This window comes from Carettochelys insculpta, chromosome 10, assembly GCF_033958435.1.
Source record: "Carettochelys insculpta isolate YL-2023 chromosome 10, ASM3395843v1, whole genome shotgun sequence".
NCBI lineage: Eukaryota > Metazoa > Chordata > Testudines > Carettochelyidae > Carettochelys > Carettochelys insculpta.
The window spans coordinates 45164461-45189504 of record NC_134146.1 but is presented as its reverse complement, the minus strand read 5'-3'; the positions used below and the strand labels follow the sequence as shown (position 1 = coordinate 45189504).

Below are 25044 nucleotides of genomic sequence, written 5' to 3'. Positions count from 1 at the left end.
GATATGCAGATGAGGTAAATTGAAAATGCAAATGAGGTAACTTTGTGTATTCAGCACCTCATTTGCATATTCTAATTTCAAAAGGGCTTCTTTCAAAAGAAGAAAGCCAGTGTAGACGCTGCTCTTTCGAAAGTAAACCCCATCTTCAAAAGAATCCTTCTTCCCTTTACTTAATGGGAAGAAGGATTCTTTCGAAGATGGGGTTTACTTTCGAAAGAGCAGCGTCTACACTGGCTTTCTTCTTTCAAAAGAAGCGCTTTTGAAATTAGAACATGCAAATGAGGCTGTGAATATGCAAATTGACACCTCATTTGCATTTTCAATTTACCTCATTTCCATGCCTCTTTCAAAAGAGGAATGCAAGTGTAGACACACCCGGAGTGTGAAATTTGGTCTCCCTCTGCAAAAGCTGATCTTTTGTGTGCCTTTAGCCTATATTATACCAATTTCTTGAAGGACACCAGCATTTCTCAAACTGGGGTTCCTGATCCAAAAAGGAATTACAAGGGGTGGGGACAGGTTATTTTAGGGGGTCATTGTATTGCCACACTTACTTCTATGCTACTTTCAGAGATGGGCAGCCAGAAAGTGATGGTTGCTGGCCACAGGCCCAGCTCTGAAGGTAGCTGAGCAAAAATAGGAGTTGCAGTACAATACATGCCATCTTTACTTCTGCCCTGCTAATGGCAATGGCTCTGCTCCCAGCTAGCACCTGCCAGTCTCCAGCTTAATTAATTAACATTTTGTAAATTAGCCAATGTTTTTACGCACTCACATTAAATTTCCGACAGAAGCTGAACTTCCATTTTGCAGAAACTTCTCAACTTGTTTCCCTACAGATGGGAATAAAATGTTGACTTTGAAACATTTTGATTGACCAAAAGCAGAAAAAAAGAATTCTGATTCTGATTTTATAATTTTAAATTTCTTACAAATTTTGAAATAAAACCCCAGTGTTACAATCCAAAAGCGTCATGAAAGTTTCATCATTTTCAAAATATTTTGTTTCAATTATTTTTGCCCTAAAATGAAATTGTGTGAAAATTAACAGGAGATGGATGGCAGGAGATAAATCACTTGTCTTCTGTTCTCCTTCTCTGGGGCACCTGGCATTGGCCACCGTCGGCAGATGGGATGCTGGGCTTGATGGACCTTTGGTCTGACCCAGTATGGCCATTCTTATGTTCTTATGTTCTTATGTTCTTATCTCCTGTGTGTGTGGGTCCCACTGCTTCCATTGAAAGCCTCTTGTGTGTTTCTGAGTCTCATATAGAAATTTAATTTGCTCTCACATTTGGCATTTATTTGCATCTTATGTTTTGATTAATTTGTAATTGGGGAACCTGGGAAATGTCCCTTTCTAATCAATCTGTTTCCTGGCTGTAGATGTTCAGTAGCTACCCAGCCAGGGAATATTTTGTTTCTCTGCTAAGCACTGTTCTGTAGCTTTCATTATTATTTCCAAATATATTCTGATGCATCATTCACCTTGTTGTGAAACTGCAGGACCTCTGTCTGGCTTTACACCTCTTCTCACAGGAATTTCACAACTAAATCACTGTTTTGTGTAGTTGTCATGGTAAACAAAGGCTCATTCAGTTTATGCACAAAATATTTAATACTCTTTTAGGACCTCACGTGGACATGAGAGCTGTTGGCCATTGACCCACAGCTCATAGAATTTTCACGTCTGTCTAAATCTGGGAAAGCTCAGTATGTGTCACAAATGAAGATGGTTATACATGTTTTTTTTATTTTAAATATATTAAAGGAGTTTTCTGATGTACTTTAATGCCTTTAATTAAGAGCAATGTTTAGTTAGCTGGCAAACAACATCTTGACAATTCTAAAGAACAAGTTCACTTGTGCAATGTGCATTGAAATTGTGTTTGCTATTATACTGTGCAAACAAATCATGTCTCTATATGCTGAATGAAGAAAATAAAAGTGAGGTGCAAGGAATTGCTGCCTCCAAGCTGCTGTTGCCATAGTGCTGCTGCTCCTCCTGAAGAAAAAGCTGCAGCATGGATTTCCTCTGCTACTAAAGGTAAGAAGAGGGCACAGCAAAGAAGGAGAATGGGGAGAGAGCCATTTTTTGTCCTTGCTATCTTAAAAAGAAAATTCAGTGTCAGTGTTTGTGAGGCAGAAATGTTGGTGCTAAACAGCAGAGATCACTGAAGTGCTTAGGGTGGCAAGAGTGACAAACACACTCGTTCCCCGGCTCCCTGAAGGAAACACTGCAAAGGAAGGGGGCAGCGGAGGAGCTGCTGCTTTATCACTTAGAAACTGTTTGCTGCTGCTTCTGAGATAATTACCATGTGACACTGCTGTACTATAAATATTAGCCTAATGAGCAACGGCAACAGTAATCAATACACATATAGTCCAATGTGAACTGTCATTTCTGGTTTCTGCTGTGACGTGCTAAAGTGTATGCCCTGGCTAGCACTAATGATTGCCACTGTAACTACCTCTAACTCCCTAACTTGCTGCACCACTACAACTTCTGCCTTTTTCCATTTTGTTTTCCTGGCACAAAGAAATATTTGGCATATGGCTATACTAAAACTCACAGCAAAAATTTTCAGAAGCAGTTGTGGTCCAAAATGGATACATCAGAGCAGTTTACTATTTGAATTATGCCATGTCCTTGTGCTCTGCTTTGGTAATTAGTTTGTAAAACTGCCAGATGAATCATTTTCAACAAATACTATTGTAAGCACTGTTGTGTGCAAACAGCAGCTTCTTCCACAACACAACCCTCTGACAGCCATGTTCATGCTTTTACACTGACCATACTGCTGTCTGTATTAGTGCATTCTGAGTTAATCATGGGGAGCTATGACACAGTGCTTGAAATACAGGCAAAAATACTGATTCTCCATTGCTTTGCACCTATGTAATCATTTACACCTATTTGTCTGTAGACAGTGAGGACCATTGTGCCCAAAGGCCTTGTCCAGAGCATGGCACAAACAGCCCTCTAGGGAGTGTACAGAATGCACAGAGAGCTGGAAAGGAGGGCAGATCCCTGTAACAGTTATCACTTGACAGTGCTAACCACACGCCAGAAAAACCCACCACATCCCCACAAAAGCTTGTGACCTAGTGAATTTGTTAGTCTTTAAGCAGCCACAGGACTGCTTGTTGTGTAAAACCCACTTCTTCAGATTATTGGACTGCACTGTTTAATCTGTCCAATAATCTGAAGAAGTGGAGTTTACCCACAAAAGCTCAGTACCTAATGAATTTGTTAGTCTTTAGGTTGCTACAGGACTACTTGTTATTTGTGAAGCTACAAACTACTAACTCAGCTACCTCTCTGAGACCACAAGAACATTACACCAGATAGATGTAGACAACTATCGAAAGCCTGTCTGAAACACTCTTTGCTCTGTGAACACATTTATCACCACCTATGCCACTAACTCATTAAAAAGATTTTATACAGACAGAGTCTTAGAGAGCATCTTTCATCCACATCATCAGATACTTAAGCCTCAAAATATCCCATATTGCTATTTATTAATATTTACATTGCGGTCATACCTAAATGCCCCACTCAAAACTGGGTGCTACCTTGGGCCAGACAACGTAGGAACACACATTCAAAAAATAATTTCTGCCCTCAACTGCCCACAATAGAAAAAATCCCTGTGAGGTAGGAAAGTATTGTTATTCGTATTTTATAAATGGGAAACAGAGGCATGGGGTATTGAAACATTCACCTGTCTTCTCATATTGAGTGTAATAGGTTCAGTTACAGAGAGCCCCTTGTGACTGTCACTTGATGTGCTGAAATACCACTGAGCCTACTTTCCTGTCTACCACCCCCACCCACCAGTACCCACCACCAACTCTGTCCTCCTGAGCCAGGCCTTCCAGCCTTCTCCAGCATGAACACTGAGCTAGGATCACAATCATAGGTGATGTATGGGGGGTGGGGTGCACAGGGGACCACATGACCCCCCTGTATTACCTCCCCCACATGTATTGTCAGCACCACACTTCTTCTGATGAGTACGGGGCAGTCCTGTCCCTCCACAGGAGCAGTGTGGCAGCCGGTTGCTCCACGTGAGGGGGGAGTGCCTCATACCCATCAGAAGTAGTACAGGGCTTCCGCTTGAAGAGGATGGGGCATGAGTGGAGCAGAGGCAGGAGGGGGAGGGGCATAGGCAGAGCAGGGATGGGAGTGAGAGGGACATGGACATGGAAAGGGTATAGGCAGGGAGGGGCTGGGGTAGGGGCACATGCCCAATCTGTAATCCCTGCACTGGTCACCTCTGCTCAAAACCCTTTGCAGTATAATACAGACATTGAAATCAGATCAGCTCTGGGGAGGCTCAGCCAAAAGGACTTGCCTCAGCACCGAGCAGTCATCCTGGGTGGTAAGCAAGGATGTCCAAATGACTGGCAGTAGCCACCTCTAGGGGTGATTAGTGAAAGTTGCAGGGGAGCACCAGTCATGTTGCCACACCCCAAATGACTCCTCCCCAGGCCTTCTGGTGGAGGGTAGTGACAATGCCCCTCCCACCCCAAGTCATGCGCCTGCCCTGCCTTTTCCTGCACCTACCCCATCCCTGCTGTGCCTCTACTCCACCTCTTCCCCCAACCCCTCCCCTAGTGATTAAGCTCAGGGGAACTAGCAGGGGAAGGGCTGGCACCTGCAGTAGGGTCCAGCCCCCCTGCACTCACTGGTGACAATAAGGGAAGCAAAACGATATGGCTTTGCTCCCCAGTGCCAGCACATCACTCTGTTTCCCACTATTAAGTGATGCGCTTGGCAACCAGGGGGAAGAGCCACCGTGTTCACCTTGCCCCATCAGACACCAGTCAGGGCAGGCATTGCCTGACCCGTGCAGTGTACGCCAGGCCCATCTCTAGTCCACCAGGCCACTCAGAGACTATAGGTCTCACCTCTTGCTGCCTCCCTCCCACAGCATTTGGGCGTGCATGTGACCCCTCGGACTCCTCTCGTGTTGTCAGGAGCAATCCTATTGTTCGGCTTCCCACCTTCATACAGTTTGCCAAAGACAGGAATCGTTTGGGTTCAGTTAAATCTTTTTCTCACTAGCAGTGGAAAAGTACAGCCTCCAAGATGGGTCTCAGCATCAGGTGACAAGGCCAAATGTCTTGGCAGGACTAACCACAGTCCTTACTCCCCGGGCTCACAGGAAAAACAACTCCATTTATAGTTCATTGTTTTCTGGCCAGTGAGCCATCAAGATCCTGCAGTACCATTAATGACTGTCACTTAGCATGACTACATTAACAACACAGGTTTATACTCCATATTTCTAGCTTCAAATTCAGCAATGATATATCCATACAAATGGGAAAATCATATTTAGTACATTACAAGCATATTCCAGTTATGTAATATTCATAAGCATGTTTTCATAAAGCATACTGAATGCCCCATTACAGTGAGTCTGTAATGGTGCTAGGAATAGAACTCAGGAGTTCTGATCCTCAGTCACCTGCTCGCATTACTACTCCACATTTTATTAGGAAAAAAAAGGTTCAACGGAAAACTTTGCTCCTGCAGAAATTTAGGTTAGCATCTGATGATGATGCATGTTTTGGCTTTGAATATACAGTTTGTTTACAGTTAATGATGTAGTGATCTGTCTGTGTTGTTAATATTTACTCACTGTGATGATAGGTTGTATAAACTCTGCACAAAGCTCAGTGAGCATTGTAAAAATGTCCTTCTAGAGGCTGGAAAGTTTTGTTACATTTGGCTGACATATGAAAGGCAGACCAAGTACAGAACACTTACAATCCAGCATGGTGAATACCTTATGTCATTTCTCCTCTGACAGTTATAAAGCTAATTTTTACTGTTTTGACAAATAAAAGCCTGGAAAGGCATTCAAACCCTGAACTTCTCTGTGCAGTGTTTTACCAGTTGATGAAGAGCTGAGCAGTTGTTTTTTTTAGCCTGACAGCTGTCTGACTAACCACTTATGTAGCACTACAGGAGTGAGAACACTTGTAAATTGAGTCATGTTGTATTTATTTAAAACAGTAAAATTATCTATTATTATTTTAGGGTAAATTATATATTATTTTAAGAGCACACTCTATTTTACAGATTTGATTTTATAATTAATATTGGGTATATAACCCACTACAACCATAAGTTACACAAGAAATTAAACCTCATAGTATACAGCAGTGTTTCTCAACCAGTGATATGAGTACCCTTGGGGGTAGACTGAAGTCTTCTGGGGGTACATCAACTCATCTAGACATTTGCCTAGTTTTACAACAGAATACATAAAAAACACTGGTAAAGTTAGTACAGTCTGAATGGTCTTTTAGGTAATGACTTGTTTCTACTGCTTCATATGCCTTACACTGAAATGTAAGTACAATATTTCTATTCCAATTCGCTTATATGATAATAAGATGGCGGAAAGTCAGCAACTTTTTGGGAGTAGTCTTCTGTGATAGTTTTGCCTGTTTTTGTAAGTATGTAGTTTTAAGTGGGGTGTAACTTGGTGGTATGCAAAACAAATTTGACTCCTGAAAAGGGTACAGAAATCTGGAAATGTTGAATGGCACTTGTTTTGAGACCTCAGATTACTTGAGGACCACAATTCTCAACAAGTGGTATGCATACACTTAAGGGTAGGCAAGAGAAGTCTGAGGGTACTTTTTTTTTTCCTATATAGGGTTACTTTATAAAAAAGGTTGAGAAACACTAGTATACTCCAATGTAACCAGATTTCATTTATTTACACAATGTTTGCCATCAATTTTGTATCTATTGAGTCTTAGGCTATGTAAATTATAATTCTAATTACTAATGAACAAACAGATTTCACTGTTAGTAGGACAGAGATGTTTAGCTGCAGAATAAGCAAAAAAAGACCTCAGGCTAAAAGGAATCAACATGATGATCAAGTCCAGACTGTAGCAGTTGTTAGATTAGTAGATGTGACTAATTTGGCACAAACTGAAGTTAATTTAACTTAGCAATTATAATTTCAGGTATCACCAAATTGAACAACCATGAGAATAAATATATTACTTGAAGGATTAAACTATACTGACAAAAGAATCAGTCAATATCAAGATTTTCCTCAAATTAATACATATGTTCAAATGTACCTTTTCTCAGATTTTTGAGGCAGCTACCACTCTTACTTTTGCAGACTACATCTGTCAGATGTATAAAGACTGTGTACCACAGTAGTGCAGAAGTCTTCCGCTTGGCCTGCAAAACGCATGTAAATACAGTGATCTTTCAGAATGTTATCACCAGCTGTCACTTACATAATTTTTTTAGCATTCTTTCCTCTTGCATTGTAATCTAAAAATTAAACTTTGTGCTCAGACATGTACACACACCTCTCATGAACTAATCATACTTTGCACTCTAAATCATCTTCCAACTAAGGATCTCAACATTCTGCACAAATATTTAATGTACCCTCACAAATGCCTGTGATGGAGGTATTACTATTTCCACTTTACAGAAAAGGAAACTAAAGTGTAGACAAAGCATGGATTCTGCTCCTGTTGAAACCAGTAAGAAACCCATTGACTTCAATAATGCAGTGACAGCCTTTAAATGATTTGCCTAAGGCCACATCACAAGTGTATGGCACAAGGGCAATGGAGTCAACATTTTCCAACTCTGTCCTGGACATGAACCACCCAGTCCCAGCTCTTTTCCTCTATTCTGCGGTGAGACTCTGAAGGGGAGAACCAAACCGAAGAGAGGATTCAAGACACCCAGCTATGATTACAACTGTACCTCTCAGGTTGGTAGTATGTTGTAAATTTAATGACTGATAAGAGAAAAATAAAACAGAAAAAAGGGAAGACATAAATATTTTCAACAGAAAAATATCATATGCTCGTACCTTTGATTGGGTCCACATGTCTCCGATTATCCAACTACTAACTAAAAAAATTGTAACATCACAAATCTTTTACTGAGACACAGTATTTCAAAAGCATATTCCAGTCATACTGTAGATATTTTCCTTGTTTAAGGAAGGAAGGAGTCAGGAAGGAATTTTCCCCCAGGTCAGATTAGCTGAAATCCTGGAGAAGAGCAGTTACTTTCCTTTGCAACATGGGGCCCTTCCATGCATAGGCAATGAGTTACATTAGCCAGTGGGCTCTGTGCTCCACCAATATTCTGGAATGTGGGCCCCACTCCACCAATATTTGGCCTTATTTTTTTCAGAACTATCCCATCCATTGTATGGATTGTACAATTGCCCCAGGCCCCATGCTTTGGGGAGCCCTGGCCTGAACTTTGGTGGCCAGGTAAATAGTAAAGAATAAAATTGCAAGGCACGTAGAAGAGCATGAATTGTTGGGCAAAAGTCACCATGGTTTCTGCAGAGGGAAGTCGTATCTAACTAATCTATGAGAATTCTTTGAAGGGGTTAATAAACATGCGGACAAGGGGCACCCAGTGGACATAATATACCTAGATTTCCAGAAAGCCTTTGACATGGTCCCACACCAAAGGCTTTTATGTAAATTAGGCGGTCATGGGTTAGGAGGAAAGATCCTTTCATGGATCGGGAATTGGTTAAAAGACAGAAAACAAAGGGTTGGAATAAATGGTAAATTTTCACAATGGAGGGGGGTAACTAGTGGTGTTCCCCAGGGGTCAGTCCTGGGACCGATCCTGTTCAACTTGTTCATCAATGATCTAGAAAATGAGGTAAGCAGTGAGGTGGCAAAGTTTGCAGATGACACCAAGTTGTTCAGGACAGTCAAAACCAAAAGGGATTGTGAAGAACTACAAAAAGATCTCAGCAAACTGAGTGATTGGGCAGCAAAATGGCAAATGAAATTTAATGTGGGTAAGTGTAAGGTAATGCACATTGGAAAAAATAACCCAAATTACACGTACAACATGATGGGGTCAAATTTAGCTACGACAGATCAGGAAAGGGATCTTGGAGTTATAGTGGATAGTTCTCTGAAGACATCCAAGCAGTGTGCAGCGGCAGTTAGTAAAGCAAATAGGATGTTAGGAATTATTAAAAAGGGATAGATAATAAAACAAAAGATATCATACTTCCCCTATATAAAACTATGGTACACCCACATCTTGAGTACTGCGTGCAGATGTGGTCTCCTCACCTCAAAAAAGATATATTGGCATTAGAAAAGGTACAGAAAAGGGCGACTAAGATGATTAGGGGTTTGAAACGGGTCCCATATGGGGAGAGGCTAGAGAGACTGGGACTTTTCAGTCTGGAAAAGAGGCGATTGAGGGGTGATATGATAGAGGTATATAAAATCATGAATGGTGTGGAGAAAGTGAATATAGAAAAATTATTTACCTTTTCCCATAATACAAGAACTAGGGGACACCAAATGAAATTGATGGGTAGTAGGTTCAAAACTAATAAAAGGAAATTTTTCTTCACACAGCGCACAGTCAACCTGTGGAACTCCTTGCCGGAGGAGGCTGTGAAGGCCAGGACTCTGTTAGGGTTTAAAAAAGAGCTCGATAAATTTTTGCAGGTTAGGTCCATAAATGGCTATTAGCCAGGGGTAAAGTATGGTGCCCTAGCCTTCAGTACAAGGGCAGGAGATGGATGGCAGGAGATAAATCACTTGATCATTGTCTTCTGTTCTCCTTCTCTGGGGCACCTGGCATTGGCCACTGTCGGCAGACGGGATACTGGGCTGGATGGACCTTTGGTCTGACCCAGTATGGCCATTCTTATGTTCTTATGTTCTTATGGTGCTTCAAGGGGGTGGCTTGAGGGATTAGTGAGGGGCCTGGCATTGACAGCAGAGAAGGCCTCAGCCTGCTCCACGCTGTCTCCATTCCACACCATTCCCCTAAAGCCCATTGCTCAATACCTGCGCTGCCTCTTCCTGCCCTTGCGCCACCCTGCTCCCATTTCACCCCTTTCCCCAAGCCTCCATTCTCACACTGCTTCTTTCCAGCTTCTGCCCCACTCTCCAAGTGATGATGGGAGCTGTTGGGCTGAGGCACAGCCTGGCAGACTGAGGTTAGATTGTTGGCTGCTGCCAGCATCAGGCCACCCTGGACCCTATGTCCCCCTGAAGCACAGGACTCCCCAAAGCAGTCTCTAGTGCTGTAGTTCCAGTCTACCCTAAGGACAAACTGGCTCTGTTTGGACCACTTCTGGGCACCACCAAAATTATGCAAACCTGGCGCTCATGCTTGCAGGTTTAAACTGAAGTAAATGGTGGATTCTGTTACTTGAAATATTTATATCATGATTTGCAGAATTCCATAACTCAGCCAGACGTTGTGGGTTTATTACAGCAGTGCGTGGGTCAGGATCTGGGGCCTACAACATGCAAACTGTAGCTCATGATGGTCCTTTCTGCCCCTGAAGACTGTGAGTCTAAGAAAGCAGGACAGCCTGACAGGATTGGGGATGTGCATGTGGGAAGAAGGCTGGCACTATGACAAATTTGTTAATGTGAGGCCTGTTGCCCAATATAAAGTGAAATAGACATTAGGTAATATTGTCAAGAGTATCTATGTGATTTAGGTACCTACCTCCCATTGATTTTTGATTATACATGCTCCTAAATCACTACATTATGAAAAAAGTACTTATTCAGTATAAAGCATAACTATTCAATGAGCTGAAATCAAAGAGCTCTCATTTAACTTATTCAGAATTTCTGTTTCATGGAGTTTAAGGCAGCAAATGACCATTAAATCATCTAGTCTGCTTCCTGCATTTCAGAGGCCATTACATTTCACCAGTACATAAGTTTAGGTATCTGGAAAGTTTAAATACATAGCAACAAAGGGTCCTGTGGCACCTTACAGACTAACAGAAAAGTTTTGAGCATGAGCTTTCGTGAGCACAGACTCACTTCATCAGATGCACCTGATGCATCAGATGCATCTGATGAAGTGAGTCTGTGCTCACGAAAGCTCATGCTCAAAACTTTTCTGTTAGTCTGTAAGGTGCCACAGGACCCTTCGTTGCTGTTACAGATCCAGACTAACATGGCTACCCCTCCGATACTTTAAACACATAGTAATTTTTGAGAGAGGGACAGACAAAAAGGCTCTGATTATCAGATGGAAACATAATTTTTTAAAAAGAATTTAAATTCTGGCAGAAAATGACGACTTTGCTTCTTGTACCTCCTGCCTATCAAGGCAATCTTCCCATTTACCATGGACCTATGGATTTTTAAGATCTTATTTGAAAAGTAAATATACAGTATTGTGGTTTCCTTACTGCAGCATATTTCGATTGATCTAATTAAACTGAGAGAAATGATGTTCAATATTTTTAGCTTTATCTAACTGTCCAATAGCTCTAACTAGAAATCTAATTTTGCCTTTGTGACCTTTTGTGGGTCATCTCAGACCAGTAAGAGATTGTCACCCCGTGTCCTGTAAACCTTGGTGCTATGACTCACAGCCCAATACAAAAGCCAGCTGACAGGCATGCAGTTTCCTGAGTGTCTGTGTGCTTTGCAGCCTTGATTCAGAACTCTAACTCAAGCAGCCTGCCTACGCTACAACAGCCCCACCCTGGTTTCCACCAACATTGTCTAACAACCCTCTCTCAGTCCCAAAATTCCTGAAAACTGACCCTGAACAATTCAGCTCTCTCCTGAAACACTCAAAAGCAAAAAGATTTGTTTTCCTTTCAAGAAATAAAAGCACAGTTTATTATTTTAACCCTATTTAACCCTATTATTTTAACCCTATTTTAACACAGTTTATTATTCTAACCCTAACAACCACTCCAACTCAAATTAGGGTTGCCAACTGGACAGACCAGATGCCATTGCCACGAATGGCATCTGGTTTGTCCGATTGCAAAAGATGGCAACCCTAATTCAAACACAGCACTAGGTTGGATTAGATTAAAAGTTTTAAAAAAAAAAATTAATCAAAAAGAAATGGGTCTTATATGAGTTCAAGTATATGGGATAAAGTTAAAAGTGATTACAAGCAAATAAAAGTAATAATGCTTTCTAAGGGCTAAGATATAACAAATCTTTCTTCGTATTTAAGATTTAACATACCTTTTCTTCAAGGTAGATTTCTTAGCAATTACTTCTTTGCACACATCTCAAGGGGCTTGTCATCACTATCTCCGTACTTCAAAGGGAGTAAAGGGACTTTGAAGTACTGGCGGGTGAGCCGCCACTAGACGTAAGTTGGCACTTCAAAGTTTAAAACTTCTAAGTTGCCGTGCGGGGGGAGTTTGCTTAATGAAGTGCTGCGTATGCACCACAGCACTTCATTAATAAACTCCCAACACCCTACTTACCATCCTCCCTTTGAAGTAGGGAGGTAGTGTAGACACAGCCAAAACCTTTTACAGAAGTACAGGGCTTCCTTTTCTTCCTGTGTGAAAGATAATTTGGGCCTTTTCTTTGGACAAAAAAATCTGTTTAGCAACTTCCACTGATGTTTTGGTTCAAACATATTTTTGGTCCAATATATTTGGTCCAAATATTGGTCCAATACTTTCCTGATGTTTGTACAGTCCTTTGGGACTTTCCCACGTATTAATCATGAAGGAATACTGATGACCAGCCTGTCAGTGCATTTTCTAATACAGGTTGAACCTTTCATCTGTCACCCTTAGGACCTGACCGGTGCCAGACTAGAGAATCTGCTGTGCAACAGGAACTCAATATTTTCCAGCACATTACCAACACTTCCACTGCTTACTTGGCTCTTAGAAGACATTTTGGGATAAATTACAGCTAAATAACAGCACAGAACACTGAGAGCCAGGACTGGTGGCTATAAACAAGCTTTACAGGACCACGGGAAACTTGGTCACACCCATGATAAGTGATCATCCAGCTAACTAAAATCATGGTGGATTATGGAGTTTGAAAGAGGAGACAGTTCTGGATTAGAGAGTAGTCACAGAGAGGTAGCTGTGTTAGTCTGTTTCTTCACAAAACAAATAAGCAGTCTTGTAGCACTCATTTTGTTCATCTTTAAAGTGTTACAAAACTGCCAGATTTTGCCGGATGTTCAAATATTCTGTATAATAGAGAGGTAAAGCTAGCAATGCATAATACAAAAGAAAAACAAGATTAGATATTAAGAAACAAACAAAAATGCATTGAGTATTTACCAACAACAGTAATATTATACACTGTAAACTTATATTGTATTTGCTGTATTTATTCGTATTAACTTTCACTATATTGTATTTATGGAAAACTGCAACTAAAATTTACTTATGGTTAAAAAGCTGGTTATCTGAGAGTTATGGATAATAGAATGCCAGATATGAAAGAGTTTACTGTTTATACATAAGTAACCGTGCAAAGCAATTATAATAAACTTCATAAATGTAGAAATACTTTTTCTTTTACATTGGTATGAAAATAACCAGTGTAAAACCATTAACCATTCTGACCTAGCTTGCACAATAAAAAAATTACTTATTTAATGTATGATCTTCTTTTAAATTCTTATGTGTCATCAAAACAATACTTCCTGGCACAATTTAGTGTTCACATTGTGATACCGTCAATTGCAATCTGTCACAACACTTTTTCATCACAAATGAACAAATCAGTAGCAATCCTAGCAATGGCACTGGTTAATTCCCACACAACCATTCCCCTAAATAAACCTTCTTCTAGAATATATTACCTACTTTTTAACTCCCCTTTACAATCACCTCTGCTAGTATCTCCTACCTCAAAAAAGTGGGAATATGATAAAGATTTATAAAATCTAGACTGGTGTGGATAAAGTAAACAAGGAAAAGTTTAGCTAGGGGAGACCAAATGAAATTAATAGGTAGAAGGTTTAAGACAAACAAAAGGAAATATTTCTGCCTGCAACACACAATCTATGGAACTCCCTGCCAAAGGATGTTGTGAAGACTGTGACTTTAACAGGGTTCAGAAAAGAACTAGATGGAGAATAACTCCATCAAAGGCTATTAGCCAAGATGGGCACAGATGGTGTCCTTAGCCTCTGTTTGCCAGAAGCTGGAAATGAGTGACAGAGAAGGGATCACTTGGTTACCTGTTCTTTCCATTCCTCTGGGGCACCTGGCATTGGTCACTGTTGGAAGACAGGATGCTGGAGTAGATGAACCTTTGGTCTGATCCAACAAGGCTGCTCCTATGTTCAACACAGCATAAATTTCAATGCTGCCAATGAATAAAACAGCATTTGAAGCTAAATTATTTAACCTATCCAGGTTTTTATGCAGCACCCATCACCACAGTATCTGAAAACCTGAATTAAACAGTAATAAGGTGATTTGTTACATACACTAGCCAAACAATACAGAGAGCAACATCCCCCTGTCTGCAAATGTCTCATCTAGGTCCATCTTCACCATTCCACTTCACTGCTTGATCCCTGGGTATTTGTTTCCTGAGCTGCTTTCCCACATCCCTTGCCAAAGCCATGCATTCACCTTCCAAACCACAAGATTGATTTAAAAATCACGAAAGGATTTTTTCTTTTGACTCCATTGGCAGATTATTTTACTGTGTCTCATATTGGAGACTTTCAGGAGGCAGTTTTCCTGCCTTTCCTCACAAGGGCTAGAAGCTAATTTTATTTGGCTGAGGGAGGGAGTGATAAATGAAAGCCTAGGACTTGTCTACACTTAACCAGAAATCAACACTCAGGGTATCTATCTATCTATTCACGGTGGGAACGTCACACAAATTCAGCTTAAGGTGTGTTGCCTCTTGCTACACTATTCACACTGCTGGACTTGTCGACTTTCTCCCTCAGTACTGACCTGCCCGTAGAAACTCACAAAATCCCATGACTCCTGGAGCCAAGGCTTGACAGCAGCCCTGGAACACTGATAAAACTCTACCATGTGACAAACCAGCCTCCCCCACTGCTAATGCTTAGGCATTAACCCTTCACACCAGGTGTCCCCTTTTCCTCATACCCTAAAATCTCCCTCCCCCATTTCCTCCGCCCCCCACCGAACTCCCCTTCCCCTCTTGCCCCGTTATCGTTACTCTCCCTCCTCCCATTTCCCGCTCTGAAGCTGTCTACAGCAGGGGCCGGGCCCAGAAACCCCGTGCGTGAGTGGTGGGGGCACGAGCAAGAGGAGGAAGGAGTCAAACACTGTCACATCCTCAACTGCTGCAATATCCTTCCGCCTTCGCGGCACACAAAAGAGTTCCAATCTCCGCCCGTTCTTCTGGCCCTTGCAGACTAACGAAACACGTAGAAAAGGTCATACTCCGTTGGACTGGGCACATTGGCGATCCAGGTAAACCCTAAACGGGGCCCATTTGTGGCTCTCATGGTGTGACGATATACAGATGCCTCCGCAGAGAGAGGAAAATGAGTTCCGGCGGCTGGATGGGTATATAATGCCGGCGCCGCAGACGCGCTGCCTTTTCAGTTGAGGACACAACAAGTGAGGGGGTTGGCGATCGGAACATGTCAGGTGGCTCCGCGGATTATAGCAGGTATGGGGGGGGCGGGGGAGACTAGTCAGGGGCTTCGTGGCTTTTCTCTTCTGAAGAGATTGTGAAAGGTAGAGACGTTAACGGAGGAGGGGGGCTCATGTGATGTAGGCCCGTTGCCGGGAAGTACGTTGCCAGATGGCTTACTGCAGGCGGCCCTTTTTAGGCCAGTTCTTCCCGCAGCCTGCCCGTTTCGCCGCCCCTCACCCACCGGGGCTTGGCATGATTCAGCTGGGAAGGAAGGCGGCTATATCCCTTCGGCTTTTCGCCCTCTTCCCCCGGCGTAGTCTCAGGATTACTCCGGCCCTTCATGGGCCCGGCTTCGGGCGAGTCCATTTTCACGCGGAGCGGGAGGGGCGCGGTACTCGGGCCATAGGCCCGTTTGCGTAGCGTGTTTGCGCAATCTCAGGGGTTGGGTGGAGCTCTCGCGAGAACTTGTCGGCCCTGGGGCTGAGGGAGGCGCCGCACGGAGGTCGAGGGAAGCCCTCCCCTGCGGGTTCCACAGATGAGCGAGTCTAGACGGGGCGGCTCTCGCCTTTACCCCGGGTGGGGCTGCAACGACCGGCACGCGACGCGCTTCTGAGAGTAGATTTCTTCGCTATGGGTCGAGGGGTGCGTGCCGTGTGCCGTCTCTTGGGTGGGGGAGGCGCTGTACGTTGGGCCTGCTAGTTGTGCCTTGCCGCGCGGAGGGGAGGGGAGTGCGGTGCGGATCTCCCCGCCAGAGCTGTTTTGGCGATCTCCCCCTGTGCCTTGGGGGTTATGAATGGTGACAGCCTGGCATGGAGGGACTTCAGAGTAACGGCGTGGATGCATATGAGGAGTAGGGGCGTTTGGTTCTCATGCTGGCAAAGTATTTGCCGGTGTAATCTGTTAAAGTTCTTGTGAAGCAGTGGTATCCAAGGTACAGAATACATTCTCTTCTACGTCAAACTTCTTAACTGAAAAGCATGCTTTTTCTTGGCTACAGAGACCATGGGGGCCCTGAGGGAATGGAGCCTGATGGTGTCATTGAGGTGAGTAACTGCATAATAGCCTTTAGACTCTGATGTTGTATTGAGGTAGATAATCTGTCTAATAACAATCTGCCTTTTTGTTCACCTCTTACAGAGCAATTGGAATGAAATTGTTGATAACTTTGATGATATGAACTTAAAAGAATCTTTACTGAGGGGTATTTATGCTTATGGTTTTGAGAAGCCTTCAGCTATTCAGCAGAGAGCTATTATTCCTTGTATCAAAGGTAGGCAAGCACAAAAATCTGGTGTGTATTGTCTAATGACAATAGAAGTAAGAGAAGAGGTTCTTTTTAATGTATGTACTTTGGTGACATGCTTTAAGCATTTTTTGGAAAAAAAAAAAAGTGAGATGATGTATACCATCTTTCGGGACTGACCTGAAATGGAGAAAGCTTAATTGCTGATCACTTCAAAAGGAATGTAATTAAACATGAATGACTTTGGTGGGAGCAATAAATATATATCCTACTTTTTTTAGGGTATGATGTGATTGCTCAAGCTCAGTCAGGTACTGGCAAGACAGCCACATTTGCTATTTCCATCCTGCAGCAATTGGAGATTGATCTCAAGGAGACCCAAGCACTAGTATTGGCCCCTACCAGAGAACTGGCTCAACAGGTATTGATAGTGTAGTTAAACTACTTGCACATTGCATAGTTTTCAGGTTTCACAACTGTGTAGGACAGTTAAGACTTCTTTAAATGGGGTCCGTAACTGTAATGTCCATTCAGAATCCTTATTGCTTTGAGTGCAGTGGGGAAACAGACTAGCTTTTGTTTTAGGTTTTCCTTATCAATATGAAGGGGGAGGTGAGAACTCTAAGGAGTGATGCTGGGATGAGGTGCAGGTAACAGCTTACATGCTGCCTAGTTCTGAAAGGGCATCTCCTGGCAAATGGTGAAATCTTATATGTTCTGAGTGGAAACAAGATGCACTTGTTAAAACAATTCTAACTTGTGCAGTTGTGCAACATGAAAACTGCAGTGCACATGTGGTCAGTTAATTGTCTTGTGATTTATTGATCTGACCCATACTCATGTGTTGCATGTTTCACCCTCAAAAGGTACAATACTTTGTCTCAAAATGAAGCCTTTTAATTGGGGTTCCAGACTACATTGGCTCTTGTAGTGTTCTAAGAATCTATTGATGTAAGATTTAGTATTAAGTGAAAGTGTAGATGTCAAACGTAAAACCGAATTTCAAAATATATTAAAAGGTACATAATTGTTTTCACTTGTGAGAATCTTTGCTTCCTCACAAACATTAAACTTAAGTGTGCTTGGAAATAGAGCTGTATGAATGTAAGGCAAACACAATATCTTTAATGGTCAACAAGCTAAAAGATATCTTAGAGATCATGATATTGGATTACAGTTTAGTGGATCTCATTAGCTTGTTAATCCTGTCTCTCCTGTCAGTAGAGGCAGTGGCAAAATGAGACTTCACTGTGAACAGGGTTGGTATTTTTGCAAGTGGTGCTACCTGCCATCATTTGGCCTTAATTCTGTGGAGCTGGTTTGGCCTACTAAAACTGAGCTCATTGCATGTCTGTATGCTGACTGCCTGACACACATGGCATAATTTTGTGACTTGCTCCACTAGTGCATGACACCCATACTGGTTTTCTCAACCCTACTAGCACTCTGTGGCTTGGCCTCTATACACAGAAAATTATTACTTTTATCTGAACTAAAAGCTGAAGGGTGCAATGATAGAACTGAATGTTCCATTAGTGAAACAAAAAACTAGTTGTAGTCCAACAGAGAAGTTAACATGTTGATGCCATGCTTTTAATGAAGATTTTTAAATGCCTTTTGGTTGTTAGCAGGAACTTCTATCCACCTTCCATACCAGACAAATGCATGATGGTGGTTCAGACCAGAATGCTGAATTACAGGAATTAGTGTTTATGGTATTTTTTTTAAAAATTCCCCATAACATAGTGGAAGTACTGACTTCTGAAATTTTATTTTAGATACAAAAGGTAATTCTGGCTCTTGGTGACTATATGGGGGCAACTTGCCATGCTTGTATTGGAGGCACAAATGTTCGTAATGAGATGCAGAAGCTTCAGGCTGAGGCTCCACACATTGTGGTTGGAACTCCAGGTCGTGTGTTTGATATGTTAAATAGACGATATCTTTGTAAGTACTGAACTTAGCTTCACTTCTTCAGAAACCAGTATATAGTATTTACATGTGAAAGCTTGATTTCAGTTGACAATACCAGAAATGGGCACTTCAGTTTTTGAGGTTGTTGAGGCAATTGTGACATGCATGTTGCGGGGGGGGGGGGGGGGGGGTAGAGATAGAGATTTACCTGTAAAGTAACAATTTGTTTCAAAGCACTGGACAGTAATACTTTAAATGAATACAGTTTGCAGCTGTTGGGTAACTTTTTTTAGGGTGTAAAATTTACAAGGAGAGTGAACTGATGTTTTACCATCTTTTGGGACTGACTTAGAAATGATAAAGTTTAATACTGATCACTCAAGGGAAGAGTCCATTATTTACAGCTATGTCTGGTACAGTAAACATTGTTAATTTCTCCTAGCCCCTAAATGGATCAAGATGTTTGTCTTGGATGAAGCAGATGAAATGCTGAGTCGTGGATTTAAAGATCAAATTTATGATATTTTTCAAAAGTTAAGCACAAATATTCAGGTAAAATCAGGCTTTAGTTATAAATAAGGTGAACAGATTATGGCTATAAGTGCAGGATAAGTTACAATGTAGCTGTTGGTGCTGTATTGTCATTCCCCCTGCTCAATAAATTTTCATACTGTTCCTGTCCTGCCTAGATTCCACAGCAGACCAGGGATGCTTGGTCTCATACATGTAATCTTAATTTACCAATTTAAAATTAATACTAGTCAACTAGTAATCCTAATTGCTCTTGCTTTCGATTGCTTATTGTATAAACTGCTTTCTTGGATGTTGGCATTGATTGTATCATTGGGATTATGCAGTAAACTTTCATATCCAGCAACTTTGGGATCAGGAGGTTGCCAGATATTAAAATATGGTAATAGAGGTATACCTAGCAATCCATAATACTAAAGACCCAAGATTAGCTATAAAGAAAAATATCAGCAGAGCACTTTATCAACCGTAGTACTGTAAACTTATACTGTGTATTTATTTGTATTTACTTTCACTAATTTAAGTAGACTTCAGTTACATTTTCCATGTGGTTAAAATGCCAGTTACTTCAGAGCTCTAGATAATGAATGTTGGATATGAAGCTACTGTACTAGTGGTTTTTCTTTCAGTATGAACCTGAAGAAATTCTTGTAAAATATTTTAGGTTGTACTGCTGTCGGCCACGATGCCAATGGATGTGTTGGAAGTGACCAAAAAGTTCATGAGAGATCCCATACGTATTCTAGTGAAGAAGGAAGAATTGACCCTGGAGGGTATCAAACAATTCTACATTAATGTTGAAAGAGAGGTTGGTTTTACCTTTTTTTTTTTTTTTTTTTTTTTTTTTTTTTTTTTTGGAAGTATTTAGAATTTTTGTCCCTCCACCTTCTTGTTCAAGCACTGTGCTATAATTACAGAAACCAGGGCTGAGCCTTGGTTTTTGTAGTAGTGCTAGCAGAGTACACATAAGAAGAAGAATAAATGTGCACTAGATCCAAAATGACCTGGGTGGACCTCTTTCTTAATGTCCAGTGTCCTATGTCTTAAGATTTGGTGCAACAGTGTATGTGGAAGCTTGCATATAATGTATAACTATGCAGCTATAATATGGAAACATACATGCTGAAATACTAATGTGAGAACTGTCTTTTCTGTAGCTCCTGCCTTCCCATATGTTTAAACTAAGCCTGTTAGGTGACACAAATCTAATTAGCTGGCACTTTTTCCTAAACATATACAATCCACTCATTTAGGAATGGAAGTTGGATACTCTCTGTGACTTGTATGAGACACTGACTATTACACAGGCTGTTATTTTCCTGAATACAAGGAGAAAAGTGGATTGGCTTACTGAGAAAATGCATGCAAGGGACTTCACAGTCTCTGCTCTGGTAAGAGTTGATACTTTGTTTTATTTTAAGGTTTCAAGTATGAGATGTCTTATTAGGATCACTGTAAAATCTCTGCATCACTTGTGCAGTGATAAAATCATTCCCACTGAAGTGTCTTAATAGTGGTTCCCAACCTTTTCAGTAGTACAGTCACCTTCCAAACTGTGGACTCCCTCAAATCCGTGTTTTGGGCAGCAATTGGAAAATTTATTTTTAAAATGATTGTAATGCTGCGGTTCATGAATAAAAAAGCCATAGAAACTAATCTTGTTACCTTTTCAGACACTCTGCAATACCCTTTGTGCACTTGACAGGTGCATGAACCCCAGGTTGGGGAACCACTAACCTAAAAAGATGGATTTATACTCTGGTGCCATTTTAAATGAGAAGCAGGATAAGTTACAATGTAGCTGTGAAGTGCTGTATTGTCGTTCCCCCTGCTCAAAGCAAAATGTTTCATACTATCCCTGCCTGCCTTGATCATGTAGCAGATGGGGACGCTTGGTCTCATACAAATTTAAAATAAGATTTTTCTGTTCTGGACTATTGAAATTGTAAATGCTTTATTTCTCTAGCATGGTGACATGGACCAGAAGGAACGAGATGTTATCATGAGGGAGTTTAGATCAGGATCAAGCCGTGTTTTGATCACTACTGACTTGTTGGTAAATACCTAAATTTTTTAGCATATGTCAGTGTGCTTCAAGTGACACATGACCAGAAGTCACACCACAATGATCCACTGGTGTGAATTCCACCAGCTTGGGCCCCAGGTTCTGGGGTTGGGGTTCAGGGGAGGATAACGTGGTATGAACCCTGTTCTATGTTCCCTCCCCCAGTAAGTTAACTACCTTAACACTGTACCTCCCTTTGCATTTGCTTTTAGCATGTGCACACTTGCTGCCAAAAGCTTCTAAATTTGGTGAAGGTTATTGTAACCAAACCATTCAAGCTCTTGGAAGAGTAAAGACTACACTCCACTATGGACTACGCAGTTGTAGTTCATCACTATAATGTGGTCAACAAAACAAGAGGTAAATTTCTTTTCCAAATGTGTGGACTTGTATAAAGTGTCCATTGTTTTCCAGGCTCGTGGCATTGATGTGCAACAGGTTTCATTGGTTATAAACTATGATTTGCCAACCAATCGTGAAAACTACATTCACAGGTTAGTTGCTGCAGTGTTAAATCATTTAATATTGTTCTGTTGCTTCATGTTAAATTGCAAGAACTTGCATAATTTGGACAAACACTAACCACTCCTGAGTTGTTAGCTCAGTGGGGGTGGGATGTGGGGACTGGAGGGTGAGGGGGGGGTGTGTGTGTGTGGAGATGGATAGCTAAATCACTTAATACAAAGCACTGACTGGTACAGCTGTGTTCTCATAACACTCAAATGGGGAGGGGCAGAGCTTCTTGGTTAGTCAATAAAACAAAGCAGTGGGAAAACTTAGATGTCTTAATATTATCTGATCATTCATTGCTGAGGTCCAGTCCAATTGGCATCTGATGCTGAATTGGTATCTTCTGCAGCATATCTTGTGGAGTTTGAGACTAAAATAACTAGGTTTTCTATGAGCACTGCTATTAGTAAAGATTGTCCACCACATCTTAGTGTTTAGGCCTTATTTTTTTCATGAATTGCTGCTGCTGTTCAGCTAGTAGGCTTCCATATTGGTAGTGACATCAGTTAGTGTATAGTGAATTTGAGGATTAATTGTGCTGTTTTGTGCTCTTGTTCTTGGTGGTTCCTTTTTTTACAGTGGGATTCTCTACTCTATGGCAGTTTAATTCCCCTGGTAGCAAGCTTCTTCCCTAAGTTTAGCTAAATATTTCTTTTAGTGGCTTTGTCCTTAAACGAAGTAAATTGTACTCTGTTACTTGATGTAAAAAAATACAGGAGTCGATAGGAGCAGTTGATGACACAAGATGGTGCTAAGAAACGGCGTTGACCTAATTTAGGACGTGGATTCGTAAACGGCACACTGTTTGAATAAAGAGCGAGTTGGTATTTATATATTTTTCATTTGTCATGATTTGTTCACTTTAAGTTTTGTGATGAGCCATTCTTGTGTATCTTAGTAGTTTTTATAGAAAAGGTGTTTCTTATTGTCCAGTTTTCTATGGAGGAAGGCAGAACTGTGGTGGGCTGTGAACTAAAACTAATGTGGTGGTGTAATCTGTTTTACCTAAACTTTTATGCAAAGCTGAGTTCTGGCTTCAGTTTCCACTGTCAAACTGATAAGTTTTCCCACTGAAAACAGCATTTTAAATCCTGAAAATGATTTTTGCAACACTTTTTGTTCTGTTACAGAATGTAATTTAAGTACAGCAGAATCTTGTTGGGTTTTTTAACACTCTTGAACATTGATCTGGGTGTTAGGCTGACCAAGCTCTGCCCATGCTTGGGAAATGGATGAGGGTGGCTGGATTTGTAAGTCTCACTTGTAGCCATTCTCGTAATGAGTGGGAGGTTGAAATGACTTTACACTTCATCACTAAGTGCTACATGGAGATACTGTTATGGTTGCAACATAATCTTTCTCTACTGTTCTTTGTAGGCTGGCTATTTTAAGGTTAGCACACTAATGCTTAATTTTTCTTAGCCAGATATTACTTTGATTAGCAGCAAGTACTGTAAATAAGGATACACTGCTCTTTGGCAGATAGGGGATCTTAGCTTTTTTTTAATAAACAGATGAATTGAGGCTGCTTCAAATGTTTTTGAATAGACTACAGGGCCTGAAGGGGGACCATTGTGATCGCTAGTCTGATCTCCTGTAAATGGCCATGTCTCAAATTCCTGTACAAAGATACCTTTAGAAACATTTTAAAATGTCTTCTGTTCTCTACAGAATTGGACGAGGTGGCCGTTTTGGCAGAAAAGGTGTGGCTATAAATTTTGTCACTGAAGAGGACAAAAGAATACTTCGGGATATTGAGACTTTCTACAATACTACAGTGGAGGAGATGCCAATGAATGTGGCAGATCTCATTTAATCCCTGGGATAAGCATTTTTAATGCAGTGCTCGCTGTTGCTGAAAAAGCGAGTCACAACGTGCATTGTGCTTCTTTCTTTGGGGATATATTGAATCTTGTCTCAATGCTCATAACGGATCAGAAATACAGATTTTTGATAAGCGAAGCGACACTGTTGTGAGCTCTTGGGGAAAGCCATTGGCTTTATCCACTTTAGGGTTAGACTGTTGGGGTTGGGTGGAAAGTCATGGGGTCTGTAAATTTTTTCTTTCTTAGAAATTTATTTCCTAGTTCAGTAGAAGTGGTTGTGTTGGATGTTCTTTATCATTTGATAATTTACTTATGGACTAAAAGATATAAGTGCTGTATAAAATCAGCCAATTATGTTAAACTAGCATATCTTCCTTTATTGTATAGTTTACTTATACTTAGATTGAATTGGAAATGCCTTTAAAAAAACTAAACTTTTTATAAAGAGTAATGCATTATTGTTTATGTATTTATTCAATAAAGTATTTAATTAGTGGTAAGTGTGATCTGGATCCTGATGCCCTAGCAAGCAATCATTATTGTCTTAGTTAGGGTGAAACCCAGTAAAATTGCCATATTGCACATGTCTTAATGAAGTTTGAATGTTCAATAAAATAATTCTATATTCACTTTCAAAGTGTCAGTGTTTGGCTGAGGGGGACTTTCATAAGCAAGTGAGGGGCTGATACAAATATATAGCCCTTCCTTTGCATTGTAGATGGGCTGTTTTGGAGTAACCCACACCTCTGAACAATTGTCCTAGTGGATTGGGAGAAAAACTAGACTGGTCACAGTGAGATTACACTGAACATTAATAAGGGCCTGTGGACAAAAGTGTATCTTTTTTGTCTGAAAACCCATTTGGGCTTGGATTATAGTCCTGGCTTTGGTTTGTCTACCAATGGCCATCTGGGGTTAGGTCTCCCCTGATCCATGTAAATGGTCAAATTACTATAGTGAGGTGAGGCTGAGTTGAATAGTGGAAGTGTAATGTTGACAGACAGCCAGCTAGTACTAAACACCTCCATGCTACCCCAATTCAATAAGCAACAAGGTAAATACATATCTTCCTTGCTCCTGCACAGCTGACAATGGGGTGTGTGAAGATGTCTAATCTCTTCTCTGGATCATTTAAGTCTGCAAGAGTTACAGGCTGCTTGTGGTAGACCATGCAACTAGGTAGGAATTAACACAATTTTCATGGATAGAGCATTAGCCAAGGGGAAAGAACTTGAAGAGGCAGAAACTGAATTTGAAGGTGGTGCTACAATTAGCATCTAGCTTGAGCCCTCTCCATCTATAGTACTCATTTCTCACTTAACTGTTCTGTAGCCCACTCATAGGTGCATTGCTACTGTTTGATACTTTGGCTTAACAGTAAAATATGTACTAGCTGTGTGACATCCAGAGTTTTACTTCATAGTTTTGATCACCTATTCCAGCAAGTTCCTGATTTTGCACTCTTTAGGTCTGACAAATTTTGAAAATTTGTCAAGATTTTCCAGGGTCTAACACTGTTCTAAAAGCCATATAACCTCACACTTAAGACTGAACATTTC

At 41.1% G+C, this 25044-nt stretch overlaps 1 protein-coding gene, 1 long non-coding RNA gene and 5 other non-coding genes across 9 annotated transcripts; 6 read left to right on the top strand and 1 right to left on the bottom strand.

Annotated features, from left to right (window-relative positions):
• Positions 1-9380: 9380 nt before the first annotated feature.
• Positions 9381-15325, bottom strand: LOC142018216 (uncharacterized). 2 transcript variants are annotated; one of them, XR_012646761.1, is made up of 3 exons: positions 15198-15325; positions 14006-14104; positions 9381-9468 (listed from the first exon to the last, which is right to left on the bottom strand). It is a non-coding gene; the product is annotated as an uncharacterized LOC142018216 (long non-coding RNA). The 2 variants fall into 2 exon arrangements; XR_012646760.1 differs by lacking the exon at positions 15198-15325 and adding an exon at positions 14258-14845.
• A 2-nt stretch (positions 15326-15327) lies between these two features.
• On the top strand, positions 15328-24115 carry EIF4A2 (eukaryotic translation initiation factor 4A2). 2 transcript variants are annotated; one of them, XR_012646759.1, is made up of 12 exons: positions 15328-15429; positions 16394-16439; positions 16534-16666; positions 16921-17060; positions 18418-18586; positions 18996-19105; positions 19749-19892; positions 20338-20475; positions 21051-21140; positions 21564-21643; positions 22376-22483; positions 23331-23469. XR_012646759.1 is itself a non-coding variant. In XM_075003795.1 (11 exons), the coding sequence occupies exons 1-11, from the start codon at positions 15401-15403 to the stop codon at positions 23473-23475; spliced, it is 1224 nt and encodes a 407-aa protein (XP_074859896.1). In that variant the 5' UTR covers positions 15328-15400; the 3' UTR covers positions 23476-24115. The 2 variants fall into 2 exon arrangements, 1 of the variants encoding a protein (XP_074859896.1); XM_075003795.1 differs by lacking the exon at positions 22376-22483 and having other exon boundaries at positions 23331-24115.
• Positions 16785-16852, top strand: LOC142018748 (small nucleolar RNA SNORD2). Its single transcript, XR_012646919.1, has one exon. It is a non-coding gene; the product is annotated as a small nucleolar RNA SNORD2 (small nucleolar RNA).
• Positions 18866-18933, top strand: LOC142018751 (small nucleolar RNA SNORD2). Its single transcript, XR_012646922.1, has one exon. It is a non-coding gene; the product is annotated as a small nucleolar RNA SNORD2 (small nucleolar RNA).
• On the top strand, positions 19155-19279 carry LOC142018739 (small nucleolar RNA SNORA63). Its single transcript, XR_012646910.1, has one exon. It is a non-coding gene; the product is annotated as a small nucleolar RNA SNORA63 (small nucleolar RNA).
• LOC142018747 (small nucleolar RNA SNORA81) lies at positions 19968-20148 on the top strand. The gene has a single exon (XR_012646918.1). It is a non-coding gene; the product is annotated as a small nucleolar RNA SNORA81 (small nucleolar RNA).
• On the top strand, positions 20863-20990 carry LOC142018754 (small nucleolar RNA SNORA63). The gene has a single exon (XR_012646924.1). It is a non-coding gene; the product is annotated as a small nucleolar RNA SNORA63 (small nucleolar RNA).
• Positions 24116-25044: the final 929 nt, after the last annotated feature.